The 14,276-nt window shown below is 46.5% G+C and overlaps 1 protein-coding gene across 1 annotated transcript in view; it reads left to right on the forward strand.

Moving 5' to 3' along the window:
* The first annotated feature begins 1,908 nt into the window (after window positions 1-1,908).
* LOC144819756 (uncharacterized) overlaps window positions 1,909-14,276 on the forward strand; it is a 66,961-nt gene continuing 54,593 nt past the window's right edge. Inside the window, exons 1-3 of the mRNA XM_078677517.1 lie at window positions 1,909-2,312; window positions 7,295-7,518; window positions 9,415-9,468. Of these exons, the coding sequence (XP_078533643.1) occupies window positions 7,362-7,518; window positions 9,415-9,468 (211 nt within the window). The 5' untranslated portion in view covers window positions 1,909-2,312; window positions 7,295-7,361. The remainder of the gene's footprint in view (window positions 2,313-7,294; window positions 7,519-9,414; window positions 9,469-14,276) is intronic.

The raw sequence follows: 14,276 nt of genomic DNA on the forward strand, positions 1-14,276 counted from the left end.
AGGAGGTCACGAAATGGTAGGGCATTTTTAATAAGGGTTCTGGTATTAAGGACAACATAGCGAGTTGTATTCATCCTCTGACTGCGGTTCTTTTGTTAAATGCCATCGTCTCCCTAGGGTTAGCGGCAGACTATGATCCACCATGGAGCAGTGGGGGCAGTGTTTTTTTTAAGAAATAGAGTAAGGATCAAAGAAAGCGCCTGAGCAGAGATTGCCTGTGGGTCAGAGAAGTAGTAAGGCTTCTCTGGAATAATGACATCCAGGAAAACCTGAGTCATCTGGATTAAAACTGGCATAGTAACTGGCGATGTGCGAGGTCCGTGTGGAAAATGACCTAGGAAGACCGCTGGGAGACACAGAATGGGAGGGGATATATTACAGAACCAGATACACTGCCATTAATGTGGCACTCACCGAAACGCTCAAAAAGTTGCCACATACTGGCACTACACCCCGGCGCGGTTACACATGGCCATCCCAACAGAGTGCAGATTGTTGGCAGGGCTGTGGGACGTTGGGGACACTAATACACATTCTATGGGACTGCCCACGGCTCCTCCAATACTGGCCTCAAGTTCTTGATGATATTGTTACCCACCTGGACACCCAACTGCCACGATTCCCTGCATACATAATCCTCGACCTCCCAAACCCGCTGACATACCCTCAAATCTAGAAGAGGACGGCAAATAAGATTAGCATTAGGAGCAGCCATGCAGAGCATCCTCACGTACTGGGGCAACCTGCAGACGCCTACCCAGGTTGGATGGATTCACAGACTGTGGCACATATTAGGCATGGAAAAGATAACACTTTTAGTGGCTGGACAAGGAGCCTCATTCAGGGACTTATTGCCTCCTTTTCTGTCCCTACACGCACAAGACTCTCGAGAACTTACATGCCCTAGGTTGCTCCGCCTCCTACGCTTACCCGAGATAACCACACAGCTACCATCTTAAGCAACCAAGCGGATACTATCGCATATGGATTTTAGCCTGAAGTGAGTGGAGGGAGGGAGGGGTGGGAAGGGAGTGGGATTGTTTGCCACACCAATATTTGCATAAAAATGTTCATATCGCTTAAGGGTCTCGCGAAGCCTCGAGAGACCGAAATGGCTGTTGTCGGCACTGTTTCTTTTTCTTTCTTGAAAATACCAATTAAAGAATTGAAACATAAATTGCCTCGGTGGGATTCACTTTCCAATTTCATAAACGTAGAATACATTTATTAAACGTCTCGTTGAGTTGCTAAGCACAGCCATCCTACTGAAAGTTTCAATTCGTTCTATTCTTTTTTTTAACACAATATATTTCCACTGGGTTATCTCAATTACTCAATAGGTGCACACACTTATAAATGTTGTCTTCAGGGCTACTTGAAAACAACAGCATTTAACCGTGTTTTTAAAGCTTAGTAAATCGATCGAGTTACTACAAAAAGAAATTAAAACGATTAACGGTTAAAAGCTGAATGCAGCCTCCCATCATCACGAAGCTCCGAAGATAGAATCAGAAATATATAGCAACTGAACTCCTGCAGGTGATTAGCACTGTTATTCATTCACACTCATACACAATTTGAAGGTTGTTGCTTTTAAAGCACACCCTTTACTAACATAATTTGTTCCAATTGAAAGCAAGCCGAAAAGCAGGAAATCAAGAGCGCGGGAAGCATGGGCCCAGTGCTGCCGCCGCCCCCGACTCCTGCACTATCCTGAGAGTCGTGTTTGTGTCAGCGAAGAGCAAGAGCACAGAGTAAATGATAAATTGTACAGGCCTTGAAAGGCCGGTTACAAAATTTTCCTGCCTTAGGGCAGCTTTTGCTGGCCTGGTGGGGCGCGTTTTTTATTTGAATGTATTAAGAGCTGGCGGCGGTGGTACGGTGGCTCGCAGGTCGTCGACCGTGAGCGCGGACACATGAACACGCGGACACCACCCACCGAATTTACTTGTCCTCTCGCGCTGGCCGGTTTTCTACGATTTAACCCTCTAGCTTAGAAGCCGATGGCAAGTGGCCATGAGGCCCTGATGTCATCCAATTTAGGAGCTGCGCAAGTACCCTATGGCATGGGGTAACGGGTCAAATTACAGTGAGGCCCCTCCTCTCAAGCGCCTTATATGACTGGGGACTCAGCTGCTGCTTTTTACCTCTCCCCGGATCTTCGGTACATAAATAAACAAGTTGTGCAGATTTTGGCTCATTTCGCTCAGCCTTCAAGTCGCTACTATACACTTTAGGGAGTAGCAGTGATCCACGGGACGAAGTGCGGTTGACCAGAATTAGCTGTGGAAAATCCAGTACCGTTATAGCTGGTAAGAAATGAGGCGCAGACTTATTACTTAAGAACGTTAGTTCCAGTACGCTTTCGATATTCGCAATATGTCTCCGACCCTACGTTATAAAAACATGTACAGTTGTATATGAATATTTTAAGTAAAAAGCAGCTCAGAAACAATATTTTTTTCTTATAAATATATGAACAGCTGCAGTTAATGCTGCATGTGTCATGTTGAGGAGTTTTATGTAGCACAACGGCTATCGTTCCATACTAGGCATAATTAAGCAGTGAGGGCCATATTTATCAAGTTGTAGCTCAGCGCGGCAAGTCGCCATGTTCTTCGTTGCACACCTACCCTGGAAAGGCGTAGCATTTTGGCGCATTCCCAGGGTTACCAGTAATGGTAAATCTGGGACTGCATCAAAATCAATGGGGTTTGCGGGAGAACACCCATGTACCACCCATGAAACGCCTCCCTGGGGCAGATCGCTGCGTTGCGTTACTCTGGATTCATCAAGCCACTCAGGGTCATGCAAAGTGGCCTTGCGTAGCTTGATAAATCGCATTTTAGGGTTGCGTCAAGCATGTACCACGTTGCGTGGTGCAAAAGTGATGCAACTCTAACATAAATATGTCCCTCTGGGCCACGAGCAAGGCTTGGGGATATCGTTAAGCAGAGTGATTCTGGGCTCTGCCACAGCATATGTGTCTGACCTCTCTCGGGTGCAGTGTGTATCCTGGTGCTGCCCAGTGTAGAAATAGTCTGATTACTCACTACATTTGAGTTAGTAGAAGTGATGTCCAGAGTAGAGAGGGGTTAAGGTACTGCCATCAGCGGAGGAGGCCTTTGCAATGACCAGAGAAAAATACAGATTGGCACCTTCCAGAGCAGATTAAAGTTGGGCACTACTTAGAGAAGTGTGAGCAGGGCACAAGTCGGGGTACCACGCGGGTGGAGGGCGTCCCTCACTTATTTTCCAGGGTGGACGCCGTCCCCCCTGCTTATCAAAACGCCACCCACCACGCTGTACACCCTGCACTGCTCATCCAAAATGTGATAAAGTGCGCACCAACCAAACCACGCATTTCCGGGTGATTGCCTCCGACTGCAGATTACCACGCCGCTGCACCTAGGTGTTAGGTTAACTTACCCACCTATATTTAGCGCTATGGCCTATCGCAGGTCTTGCTCTTTGAACTAGCCCCCACCACTTCTTACCTTGCCGGGGAGTCGGACCTACCAGTAGAACACAGACGATCTGCGACCAATCAGTGGTCATAGCAGACGTCACTGGATGGGTGTATCTGCAACTCAGCAGTCCCGCCCTCGTGCTCCATGCCCTTTATTTTTCGGGCTTGTCTGCTCTGGCTCCCTTCCTTTTTGGATGTGACCGGATCCGGATATCGACGCAGCTCACCCTACCTTCCTGGCCTTGCCTGCTGCCTGACGTGCCAGACAAGCAGGAGACATCCCTTCCTGCCTGGCCTCGCCTGCTGCCTGACCTGCCTTGCTTTTCTGTGGCATCTCTGACCTACTCCGTCACCTAGGAAAACATTTTTGGCTTGGCGACAGTTTCACTTTTAAGGTCAGAAGTGTTCAACAACACGCCACTGAGTATTGAAGATCGTAGCGCTTTTTTTAGAGCACCATGCAGACTGACGCATTCATTTTTAGGCACGGGCCATGGGGAGAGATTAAGTGATTTTATACCAGACTCCAACCTGGTTGCTCAGCTTTAAAGTCGGCTGCTCTAGCCTACAAAAGTAAGCCTAACTGACTTTTGTAGGCTAGAGCGGCCGACTTTAAAGCTGAGGAACCAGGTTGGAGTCTGGTGTCGGCTCAAGCATCGTGGGGTTCTGGGCAAATCATTTAGGGCCATATGTAGGTAGCTTAATACCGGTCGGTAACGGCCGAAAATCGGTAAATTTGTCGTTACCGACCGGTATTTAGCTTTTTCCAATGTAGGTGGCTGGATTTAAGGATTCAGTAATTTACCAATTCAGTAATTTAAGGAATCGGTAAATTACAGAATCCTTAAATCCTATGTAGGGAGCACTCAAGTGAGTGTATTTTTGATTTAAGGATTCGTTATTTAACACAAACTACAAGTTGGTGGTAAATATCGAAAACCTTTAAAAAAGCAATTTTGTGCTTTTTTAAAAGTGCCATATGGCTTTTTTAAAAGTGCTCCAGGCCCATAGGAATGAATGGGAATTACCGAATCGGTAAATACCAAATCGGTAATACCGAATATTACCGAATCGGTAAAAGTTACAGAATTTTTTACTACATACTATTTACTGATTCATAAATACCGAATCGGTAAAATTCGGTATTTAAGAATCGGTAAATAGAGATTACCTACATATGGCCCTTAATCTCTCCCCGTGAGTCTCCTTAAACTGCGCCCCCGCATTCTCTGTATTTTACCCTATTGAAATTTTAACTGGTAAAAACGGCAACATTTAGGGGTGGAAAGTCCCGTTAAATATCATTGAATGCTGTTTTTGGCGTGAAAAGCACCAGAATTTGCATGCTGTGCCCCATTTTGTTTATTTGCAGTTTTTCAATATGAGCAATGAAACAACAGGAAAAGAGTGCACGCTATCATTCTATGTCATGATTCGTGTTACAGCTTTGGAATTACATGCAACATAATGGCGGCACAGACTGAGGCTAGTGGCATTTTCAGATTTGTCACACGCCTGGTTAATAGCGTGGGTAATGCTGTAAAATATTTCTCAAGCGAGGGATCAACATAGCAGACTACAGAGAAAAGTTTCGGGGCAGGCAATAGAGATTCCTCCTAAATAGATATTCTCTGAAAGAAGACTAGAGACATCATCTGAAGCACATGGGTGTCTTTCCTAGATACTTACAAGAAGAGGCCCAATTGCAGACTGGGGGATTCACAACTGGCTCACTGTTGGCACACTCAAAATTATTGGTGGTTGGGAACCTGGACTCATACACGCAAACCATAAAATCTTTTACAGGGCCTATTGGCATTTGCATAACTCTTGGCACACCTGATGCCTGCAATTCTAAGGGGAGAGCATTGAGTCACTTCAAACATTCCTTGGACTGGCCATAGCCTCCACTGGTCTTTACAGTCCTAAGCAAAATCCGCTTCTCAAAAGACAGTGATTTGGATCCTGTTTACTTCCTGCTTGAAGCAAGAGGAAAGGAGGAAGAAAACAAGCAGTTTTCTTTTACCTGAATGAAGTTTCCACTCACAAAAGTTAGGACCGAGTAAAAACGGATTGACATGTTAGCTGGTTATTGATGGATTTGGGTGTAAGGATATCGCCCACAAACAGTGATTCAAGCCACCCAGTATTCCCACACCTAAACCTGACTGATCTTTATTCGGGCACCTTATGCACTTTGATACAGCGGGTGCTGTTGCGATTTGGATTTGCTGTGTACCTAAAGGTAGATGTAATTGAAGTAGGGTGTACTTTGAGGGTGTTTATGTGTTAATTCAGACAAATCTCATAGCTATTATTTTTTCTTTAAAGAATAGTGGATATTTTATGCAGAATAAGAACAGAGAGGTTGCAAACTTACATTTAGAGATATTGGTTTAGTAAAACATGTTAGATAGTGTTGATGTTAAATTCTGTGCTCTATGCGGTAGATGATGGATTATGTGGCAAATGCAGAATGCCTATAATAATGTGTAGAATTATGTCACAGAATCGGTCCAGTGGCTCTAGGTATAATGCACAGAAACCCGAAAGAATCAGAGGTATCTCAAAAGACAGATCAATAAAAAGGTTGAAGGTTACACATTCAGAATGGCTGTTTGTTGTCAATTGAGCTGCCAGCAAAAAATACTAAGCACTATCCATCATGTTGCTCTGCTGCCCTCTATTGGCACATGACAAAAAGATAGTAAACTCGGTTTAGATTTACAATAAAAGATCTCCAACTGAAATGTATTAAAGATAAATTAACAATGAAACCGCTTTCCTGAAGAACTTTTATTCCATCTTGTCCTAGTTGGATCTGTTAACTTATTTGTTTAGAAAACGAATATTAATAGAAAACTTGATGATAGTGAACATTAGCAACATGTTGAGATGTAGTGATTATGATGTAAACGACATGTTACTGAATGTTTCACGTTTGTTTCTTTACTAAAACATATATTTACTAAAAGGATTGTGGAGCTTCTCATTGCTGAATAGGGTGCAATGAGTGATATCTATTACTTTGCACTTTGTAGCTTGGTTTTCACTGAGTGGAAAGTGTCACTCTAAGTGTCACACATACACACTGAAACTATGGAAATGTCACAAATTAGTAGGGCTCCTGGTTTTATGTTATTTTTTTAAACATTTCTGTCTGTATTTACCCATATTTATCTTTTGGCCATTTTATCTGTATTTATCCATAATTATTTTGTGCTTTGCGTATAAATGAGGTTGTCAAACTGTACATTTCCATATTTATTTCACTGATTGACAAGCACTCCTACTTTGCTATCTGTCGAGTTTTAGCTATTTAAGCTGGCAGTTTTTACATAACAATACATCCACTGTAAATACTATCATTATACCATAAATGTATATTGACATATGCCATTTTGTGCAGCTGCACTTTACAAGCCCGTAACATAGCTTGAGGAACTGTATCTTTTGCTTTGCTCTTGACCAATTCTCCTCCACCCATCATGCATGACCTTTCCAATTGACTTTCCTCTTATTTCCCTAGTGGAATTGTTGTCAGGGCAAGGAAGCATGGAGGTTTCTAAGTTTAGGGTTAAAAATTATCACTTTTGAAAGGTCGCAATGCAGTCATTAAAGGCAACCTGCTGTGCTGTCAGCATCCAAAAGCACTTTAACCTCTTCACATATTAAAATTTGGGTGCTCAAGATTGATTGAAATCTATGGAATACCTCAGAATCGTTTCTAAGGAATGAATAACCATGACAGCAGGATGCCACCATTCCTTCAACTATGAAAATGTTTACAGTTGCCTAATGTGGAATATTTTATTTGCCCTACAGCTTACAGTATCTTGGGAGCCATCCTATTCAATCTTCCTGCCTTGCATTTGTCCTGATCACACCTGCAATGGTCCATCCTGCAACACAGCAGGGCCGCGTTGGGTCCCATGCTCACCCAGGACACAACACAGATCACCAGGAAGTCGCACAGCCAGCTGCTGCCAGACCGGAAACTTTACCTTCTACCCCTAGCACGGAGTCTGCAACAGTGGTAGCCAAGAGAGGTAAAAAGCGCTGGTACTCCTTGCCAGAAAAACGTTTGGTTCATTTATGACCACAAATCTTCTTAATTTAATGTTCATACAGATTCCAGAACTTTCCACCACAGAAATGTGAGGAAAATGTGTTTTTTTGACAATGTTTATGTGAAACGAAATGAGCAATATCACACCGGTAAAATTGAAGATGATCAATTGCTAATTGAGGGAATTTTTCTCTTTTAAAGGGCATTGTGTGACTGTCTCTTTTTTAGGTCTCGCTCTCGAGACCTATTGTCGTGGAGTTGCGTCTCAAGGGAGACAGACCGGGGCACGCACGTCGATTTCACATAGTGGGCGCGCACGCCCGCCCCCCGGAGCCGTGCACATCTCCAGATTGCCAGGGTCAGCCATGCCTCTCTCAGCCGCGCGCACACACACACACACACACTGCATACACATACTCTCACACACACGCGCGCACACACACACACCCCCCCAACCTGCTCACGCGCACACACACACAGTCACACACGCGCATCCCACACTCAGTCACACACACGCATCCACACACTCGAAGTGCCCATCTCCTGTCTCGCTAGCCTGATGCACCACAAAACAGTGTTTACACGTCCCCCTACTCACCGGGCTGACTCAGGACTCCCCCACTGCTCTCCAGGCCGGTCTTTCCTCCTCAGGTGTGTAGGGTCAGCGGCTCAGGCTCGGCAGCAGGCGGGGCTCTTCATGAGCACGGGATCCCCTCTAGCTCACACCTTTTCTCGATGACGAGTTTCCTAGACGTCCAATATGCACGCTCACGGCACATGGAAACGCTCACAGCATGACTTTGAGTGTGCGCCCGTACAGCTGAGGTGCATGCTCGCACGCTCACGTCGTTATCCTTCGCTTGTTCTATTTGTATCTCTTCCCTCTGTGACTTCACAACTTGTACATTTGCAATTTTTTTCCTGCTTGTATAATTTATGTAACTCATGTAATCCTAAATCCTTATGTATCGCAACTGGTTCTTTGGTAAAGCGCTCTAACACCTTCGGGTAATGTTCGCGCTATAGAAAATCGCATTAAATAAATAAATAAATAAATAAATGAGCTGTGGCCCTAGGGAGTCGGTCGTGCCCCTCGTTACCCTGCTGTAAAGCCTGAAGTATACAACCTCTTGCACGTGCACTGTCTTGGAGGGGCCGCGGCCCTGCGTCTAGCGCTGCAGTCAGTCAGGCACGCCAGGGTAAGGCCCTAACCGGGCATTAAAGCCTGCCTTGATGTCGCGTCTGTGGGATTCGAAGGTCTGCAGCCCACACCTGCTGCGCCACATTGCGGTTTCCCGCCCTGAGCCTGGTGCTGGCTACACCCTGTGCAGTCTCCCAGCACAGCCCTCGCGGCCCGCGCTCCCGCGGCCTCTTATCGCTCTGCCCACCTTAGCCAGGAAGGGCTGTGGCTCTGGGAGATGGTGCTTCAAAGCGCATGGTCTGTTCGATGAGCGGCAGAGGAGGGTTCAAGTCGCAGCCCGCTCCTAGCGCTCAGCTCTTCCACACACGAGCCTTTCTTCCACCCGAGGCGGCCGGATCTTTTAACGCTCATTTTTGCCCCACATATTTTGGATTTCCGCGTTTACAGATGGAGGAGCAACCGCTAAGGAACGGCCAGGTAAACTGAGGGGTTTGCTTAACTTTGTGACAAGTTAAAATATTTCTTGGGCGCACATGCGCAGTAGACCTGGAACTTGGCCCGAGTATATTTCAGCCTACACTGCTATCCAAAAGTGAAGAAACCTATTTGGAGGAAGAGGGGGTCCTCATTATTTTCCCGGCCAGGATACATGGGAGTGGTCTGGTGTGGTGGCTTCGCGGGTGGTATTCAGTACTTGCTATTCAGTTTGCTAACCACTGGTTGCTATCTTTGCAGGATGCCGCAGTCTCCCAAAATCGCATTATCCGCGTGGGGACCAGGAAGAGCCAGGTGAGTTTTTGGGTTATTGTGCCCCTCCGACCCACGTTGTGTCTGACATTTGTTTAGGTAAAATACATATTTCAGGTGAGCTCTATGCCTTAAATCATTTTTATTGCCTCCACACCAGCACGAGTAGTGACTGGGGTTTGTATACACAGAGAAGAAATGAACGGTGAACAATTAAGGGCCGCCCCAAATCACGTTATTTGCCTTCCAGTGAGGTGGCTAAAATGAAGTAATGTCGGCTGCGTTTAATTATTGGTTATCTCTGAAAGAATGTTTCCGGCTGCAATCAGGATGGTGTGAGGTGACTAACACCCACTTTTCTGGTTTTACTGCTGTCAGCCAATAGCTTTGCAACAGACTCTTGGAACCCTCCCTGCGAGTAATATTGGCTTTCCAGGTGCTTAGTCACAGCAGACCATATCCAAGCGGATGCAAATCGTGTATATACCATCCGCCAATAGGTTAGTTCATCACCTGTAATGTTTTGCGTTGACATTCACACCTAAAGTACCTGTGAAGTGGGTGTCTGACTGCAAGTGGGGTTGGGATGACGGAAGGTTGGTCGATGATTTATAATGAGCCAAAACTCATTTCACAAGCAAATCTCTTTGTGGTTTCTTTTTACTCGTCTCCTTTCTTTTCCCATTGCTTTCGTTTGCTCTGTAAACCCACCTCCAAGCCTTTCTTTTTAGCTTTCTCTCCCTATATCCGACATTTTTCTCTGTCCATCCCCATTCTGTTTGTATCTCATCGCCGATTCCCCTCTTCCTCTCATCGATTTTTATCTATCCCACGCTCTCTCGATCTGTCACTCTTTTTCGTCCTCTACCTCTATTGAACTCTGACACCCTTTCGGTCTACTCACACTTTCACTCCCTCTTTCGATCTGCCCCTCCATCTCTTGCTTTTTTTCGACTTTTTCACCCGCCTGAGCTCTCAAGCTTTAGACTGTGATCAGCTCCTTGGTTACTGATACTTTCACTCATAATCTTGGTTTCCTCCCTGCCCCATAATCTTTCTGTCTCCCTGTTGCTCATAATTCTGAGGCCCTTGTCACCCACAAAGCTCTTTCGCTCCTTCCTGTGAGAAATTCGTTTTTGAGGAAGTTCACTCCCACAGTGATCATTCCCTTTCCTATCTCCTCTGCACCGTTCTTCAATCCTACTCCTTGTTTTCAATGTTTCCTTTCACCACTTTGAGACGACCGTTGAGTAGCGTAAAATGCTATACGAATGAACAGCTTAACTTACATGTGAGAAAACAGAAAGAGGGTAGGAGCACACTGCCTCGCAGCCCAGTACTCCATTTGCCCCAATGCATCATGGTAAATGCAGTGCATGTTAACACTTACTTCTGTAGTAGTCTTTACTTTTTCACCCTTGTTGGTGCAAACTGTGCTGTGTAATTATACACATGTTTCTGGGTTAATTCCTTTATCAGTAGAGAGCAGCAAGTCGTTTTGGGGTGCTGAAAATGCTGCTCAAAGTCTTTTCTGGTCTTTGTACCACTCACTGGGTGCAGGTGCATCAACACAAGCTCATCGGCTCAGTTCCTCAAGGGACCCTTTTGAAACAGGAGGGTGGGAGCACAATGCCTATCATCCCAGCACTCGATGTACCCCAGTGCCTCATGGTAAATGCAGTGCATGTTAACACTTGCTTCAGTAGTAGTCTTTACTTTTTCACCCTTGTTGGGGTAACCTGAGCTATGTAAACCCCCCCGTGTGTAAGAGGGTCCCTTAAGTTGACAAACGCCTGGTGTGCACCTGTGTGCCTGTGGAGTGGTACTGTGACCTGTGAAAACTTGGGCAGTATTTCAACAACCCCAGATTACTTTTCTCTGTTCTCTAGTATTTCTGCTCTTTACTAATGAAGGACTAAACCCAGAAACATGTGTCTAGAGATAACAGCACTACCTGCACCAAATTTGGTGAGAAACTACAGCAACTTTGAAGTAAGCGTACTTCGTTTACCGGAAGGCAATGGGATGAACTGTGCTGGGATGAGAGGCAGTGTGCACCCACCCCCCCTCCTTATGTTACAAGGACCAGAACACAAAGCAGAAAACCCTAGACTCTGCCACCTACTCCAGGTGTGTGTAAATTGATAATGTTCCCTCCTTTTAGCTGAGTGTTTAGTCCAGTCGGAGAGTGCCTTTTTTGGGAGTTCGATTTATGGAGCTCTGTAGAGTGACTGGATTCACCCTGATGCCCTGTAACCTTTACTGCAAAATGACAATTTTTAGGTCTCGCCCTCGAGACCTATTGTCGTCGAGATGCCTCTCAAGGGAGACAGCCCAGGGCACGAGCAGCGATTGGGGTCTGTGGACGCGCACGTCCAGCCCGGCGCCGTGCACATCTCCTGTCCCACATTCACATCGTCAGCCTCTCGCCTCTCTCAATCACGCGCGAACACACACAGCCACACTCACGAATGCGCACACACGCAGGCACACACACGCAGGCACACACCCCCCTCCACCCCACTCACGGGCTCACACGCGAGCACACACACACAGCCCCCGCCCACCCCACTCACCGGGTCTCTTGTTCTATTTGTTGCATTTCTATCTTTAAGACTCAGTCGTTGTTTAAGAGAAAATAAGAACTGGAGTATTGCATTTCTTGAGACTGCTCGGAATGCTGCAGGCATTGGCTGCTGTGCTGAGATGTGCCCAGGGGCATGCGGGGGTACCAATGCCCTCCTTGCTCAGCCCTCCTCTTTCAGGTGAAGAAGCTCCCGCCCCTCATTCCACTTGAGAACAACGCTAATCACGCGACCCAGGTGGATGACGTCACCCCGTCGGCAGTGTCGCGCTGCGTGGGGTTGCCGGCTAGTAAAACAGCGGCGGCTGATGGTGCACGCGCACAGCTGAGCTTCCCACGTCCAACGGCCCCGTGCTGAACCTGCAAGATGAGCGAGGGTCCAAAGGGTCCCGTCGGCGGCCGGGGCTCGCCGGTCCGGCAGGTGAACGGATCTGCTGCTCCTGCAGAGCAGCGAGCTGCGTACAGAGTAGAGTCTGAGGTGTTTGACGACGGGACTAATACCTTCTTCTGGTAAGATGTTGTGTTATGGAAGGCGCAGGAAGGGCAGTGGGACAGGCACTCGTTTGACCCGGTTTCGGGCACTGGTTGATACAAAATCTTCAGGTGCAGGATTTTACTTGTGGTGAGGCAAGTGGAAAGATGTCCACTTATTACATCGTGCTGCCTGTGGGGTAACATTTGACCAGTAAGACAGACCCTCACGCCGGTAGACAGCGAGCGCATGACCTGCCTAGACTCCTGCGGGAGAGGATAGCAGGTTTTGGCCCTGCGCCGTTAGCTTAATAGTGCAAAGCTGTGGTTGGACATTACAATCCGGTGCAGCTGCAGGCCCTTGTCTCTCGAATGTACAGTGCAAGTCTCGCCATTTCACGGAGTGAAGGACGGTGACAGCCTCTTGCTCTCCCATAGATCAGTAGAGCTACAATATTCGCTTGTAGTCTCAAATAGTGATGCATACTGACTCTGTTTTATGGTTTCACGGCCTCTCGCAGATAATGCTGGAGACACAGCTCCTGTCCTCGTACAGTGAATGATGGTTAGTGACAGCTTTTCAATCCACTCCAGTGTTTGATGGCAGATTTTGACTAGTGCAAAGAATGATGTACAGTAACTGAGACTAATTGGCTGTTGGTCAACGTATAAGGGAACGGTGCACATCTGTTTTTATGCTCTTTATGCAACCGCAATTTACACTGTACTGTGGAACACTGCACAGTTGCTTTTCATCTTATAATAGTACAGGCAGTGTCTCACGGTGGTTATGTATAGCGACAGGCTGCAAACTTGATCACTTTCGGTGACAACTAAGTTTTCAAGGCGGTGCCTCACTATAACTGCTCTCCTTGGTATCGCCGCGATACGTTTGTGAGACTTCTCATATATATCCCAACAGCTTTAAATCTCTTAATTGCATAGCAATGGGGTGAGCTTAAAATGACATAGTCCAAGTCCCGCTAGAATATGGACCTGTCTTGTATGTAGGACAGACGTCACATGTAATCTGCGCCCAGGGCATGTGAGCTAAGTTTATAGTTTGGCACGTCCTCCCTCTCTGCTCCTGTAAATTCGCTCTGCTCTCGTCCTGGTTCAGTCTTAAGATGTTCAGCACCTTAAAGCCTTCTACCCCCAGTGTCGCTGTGTGATTCTTTGTATTACATTTTGAACTGTATAATTGTTTCCTAAAGTAAAAGCAAAGTTATAGTTTTAGCATGCCCAATATGTTGATACAAGCTGCGATTTAAAAGCTTTTTCTTTCATCGATGCTTTCTCTAGTTCACCTTTTTCTAATGCTATTAATATAAACGCAGGTGCTACACGTTTTAAGTGTTTATTCTAAGATGGCACTCTTCACACTGGTATATCATATAGAATGCTGGTATTGCTCTAACGTGCCTGTGGTTGGGATAGTTTCAACAGAAGGTCTAGAAGCAGAGGTATGTGGGATACAGTCAAGCCAAGAGCAACCACCATAAGCAACGCTGGGCGACTCAAGCAATCCCGGATTTGCTTCCGTAAATGAGCCGCCCATCTACACTATTCCTCACAGCCCTCAGTAGTCCTCAATGTCTTCTGGTAATCCAGACCTGGGTGGGGCATAGGAGCTCTCGAGACCTATTGTCGTTGAGGGAGACAGACCGGGGCACGCGCGGCGATTCTGGTCTGTGGACGCGCACGTCCAGCGCGGCGCCGTGCACATCTGTTGCTCCACATTCACGCTCACGGAAGCACACACGCGCGTGCCAACACACACACAGACACACACAGA

The sequence above is a fragment of the Lissotriton helveticus genome, chromosome 2_1 (assembly GCF_964261635.1).
Source record: "Lissotriton helveticus chromosome 2_1, aLisHel1.1, whole genome shotgun sequence".
NCBI lineage: Eukaryota > Metazoa > Chordata > Amphibia > Caudata > Salamandridae > Lissotriton > Lissotriton helveticus.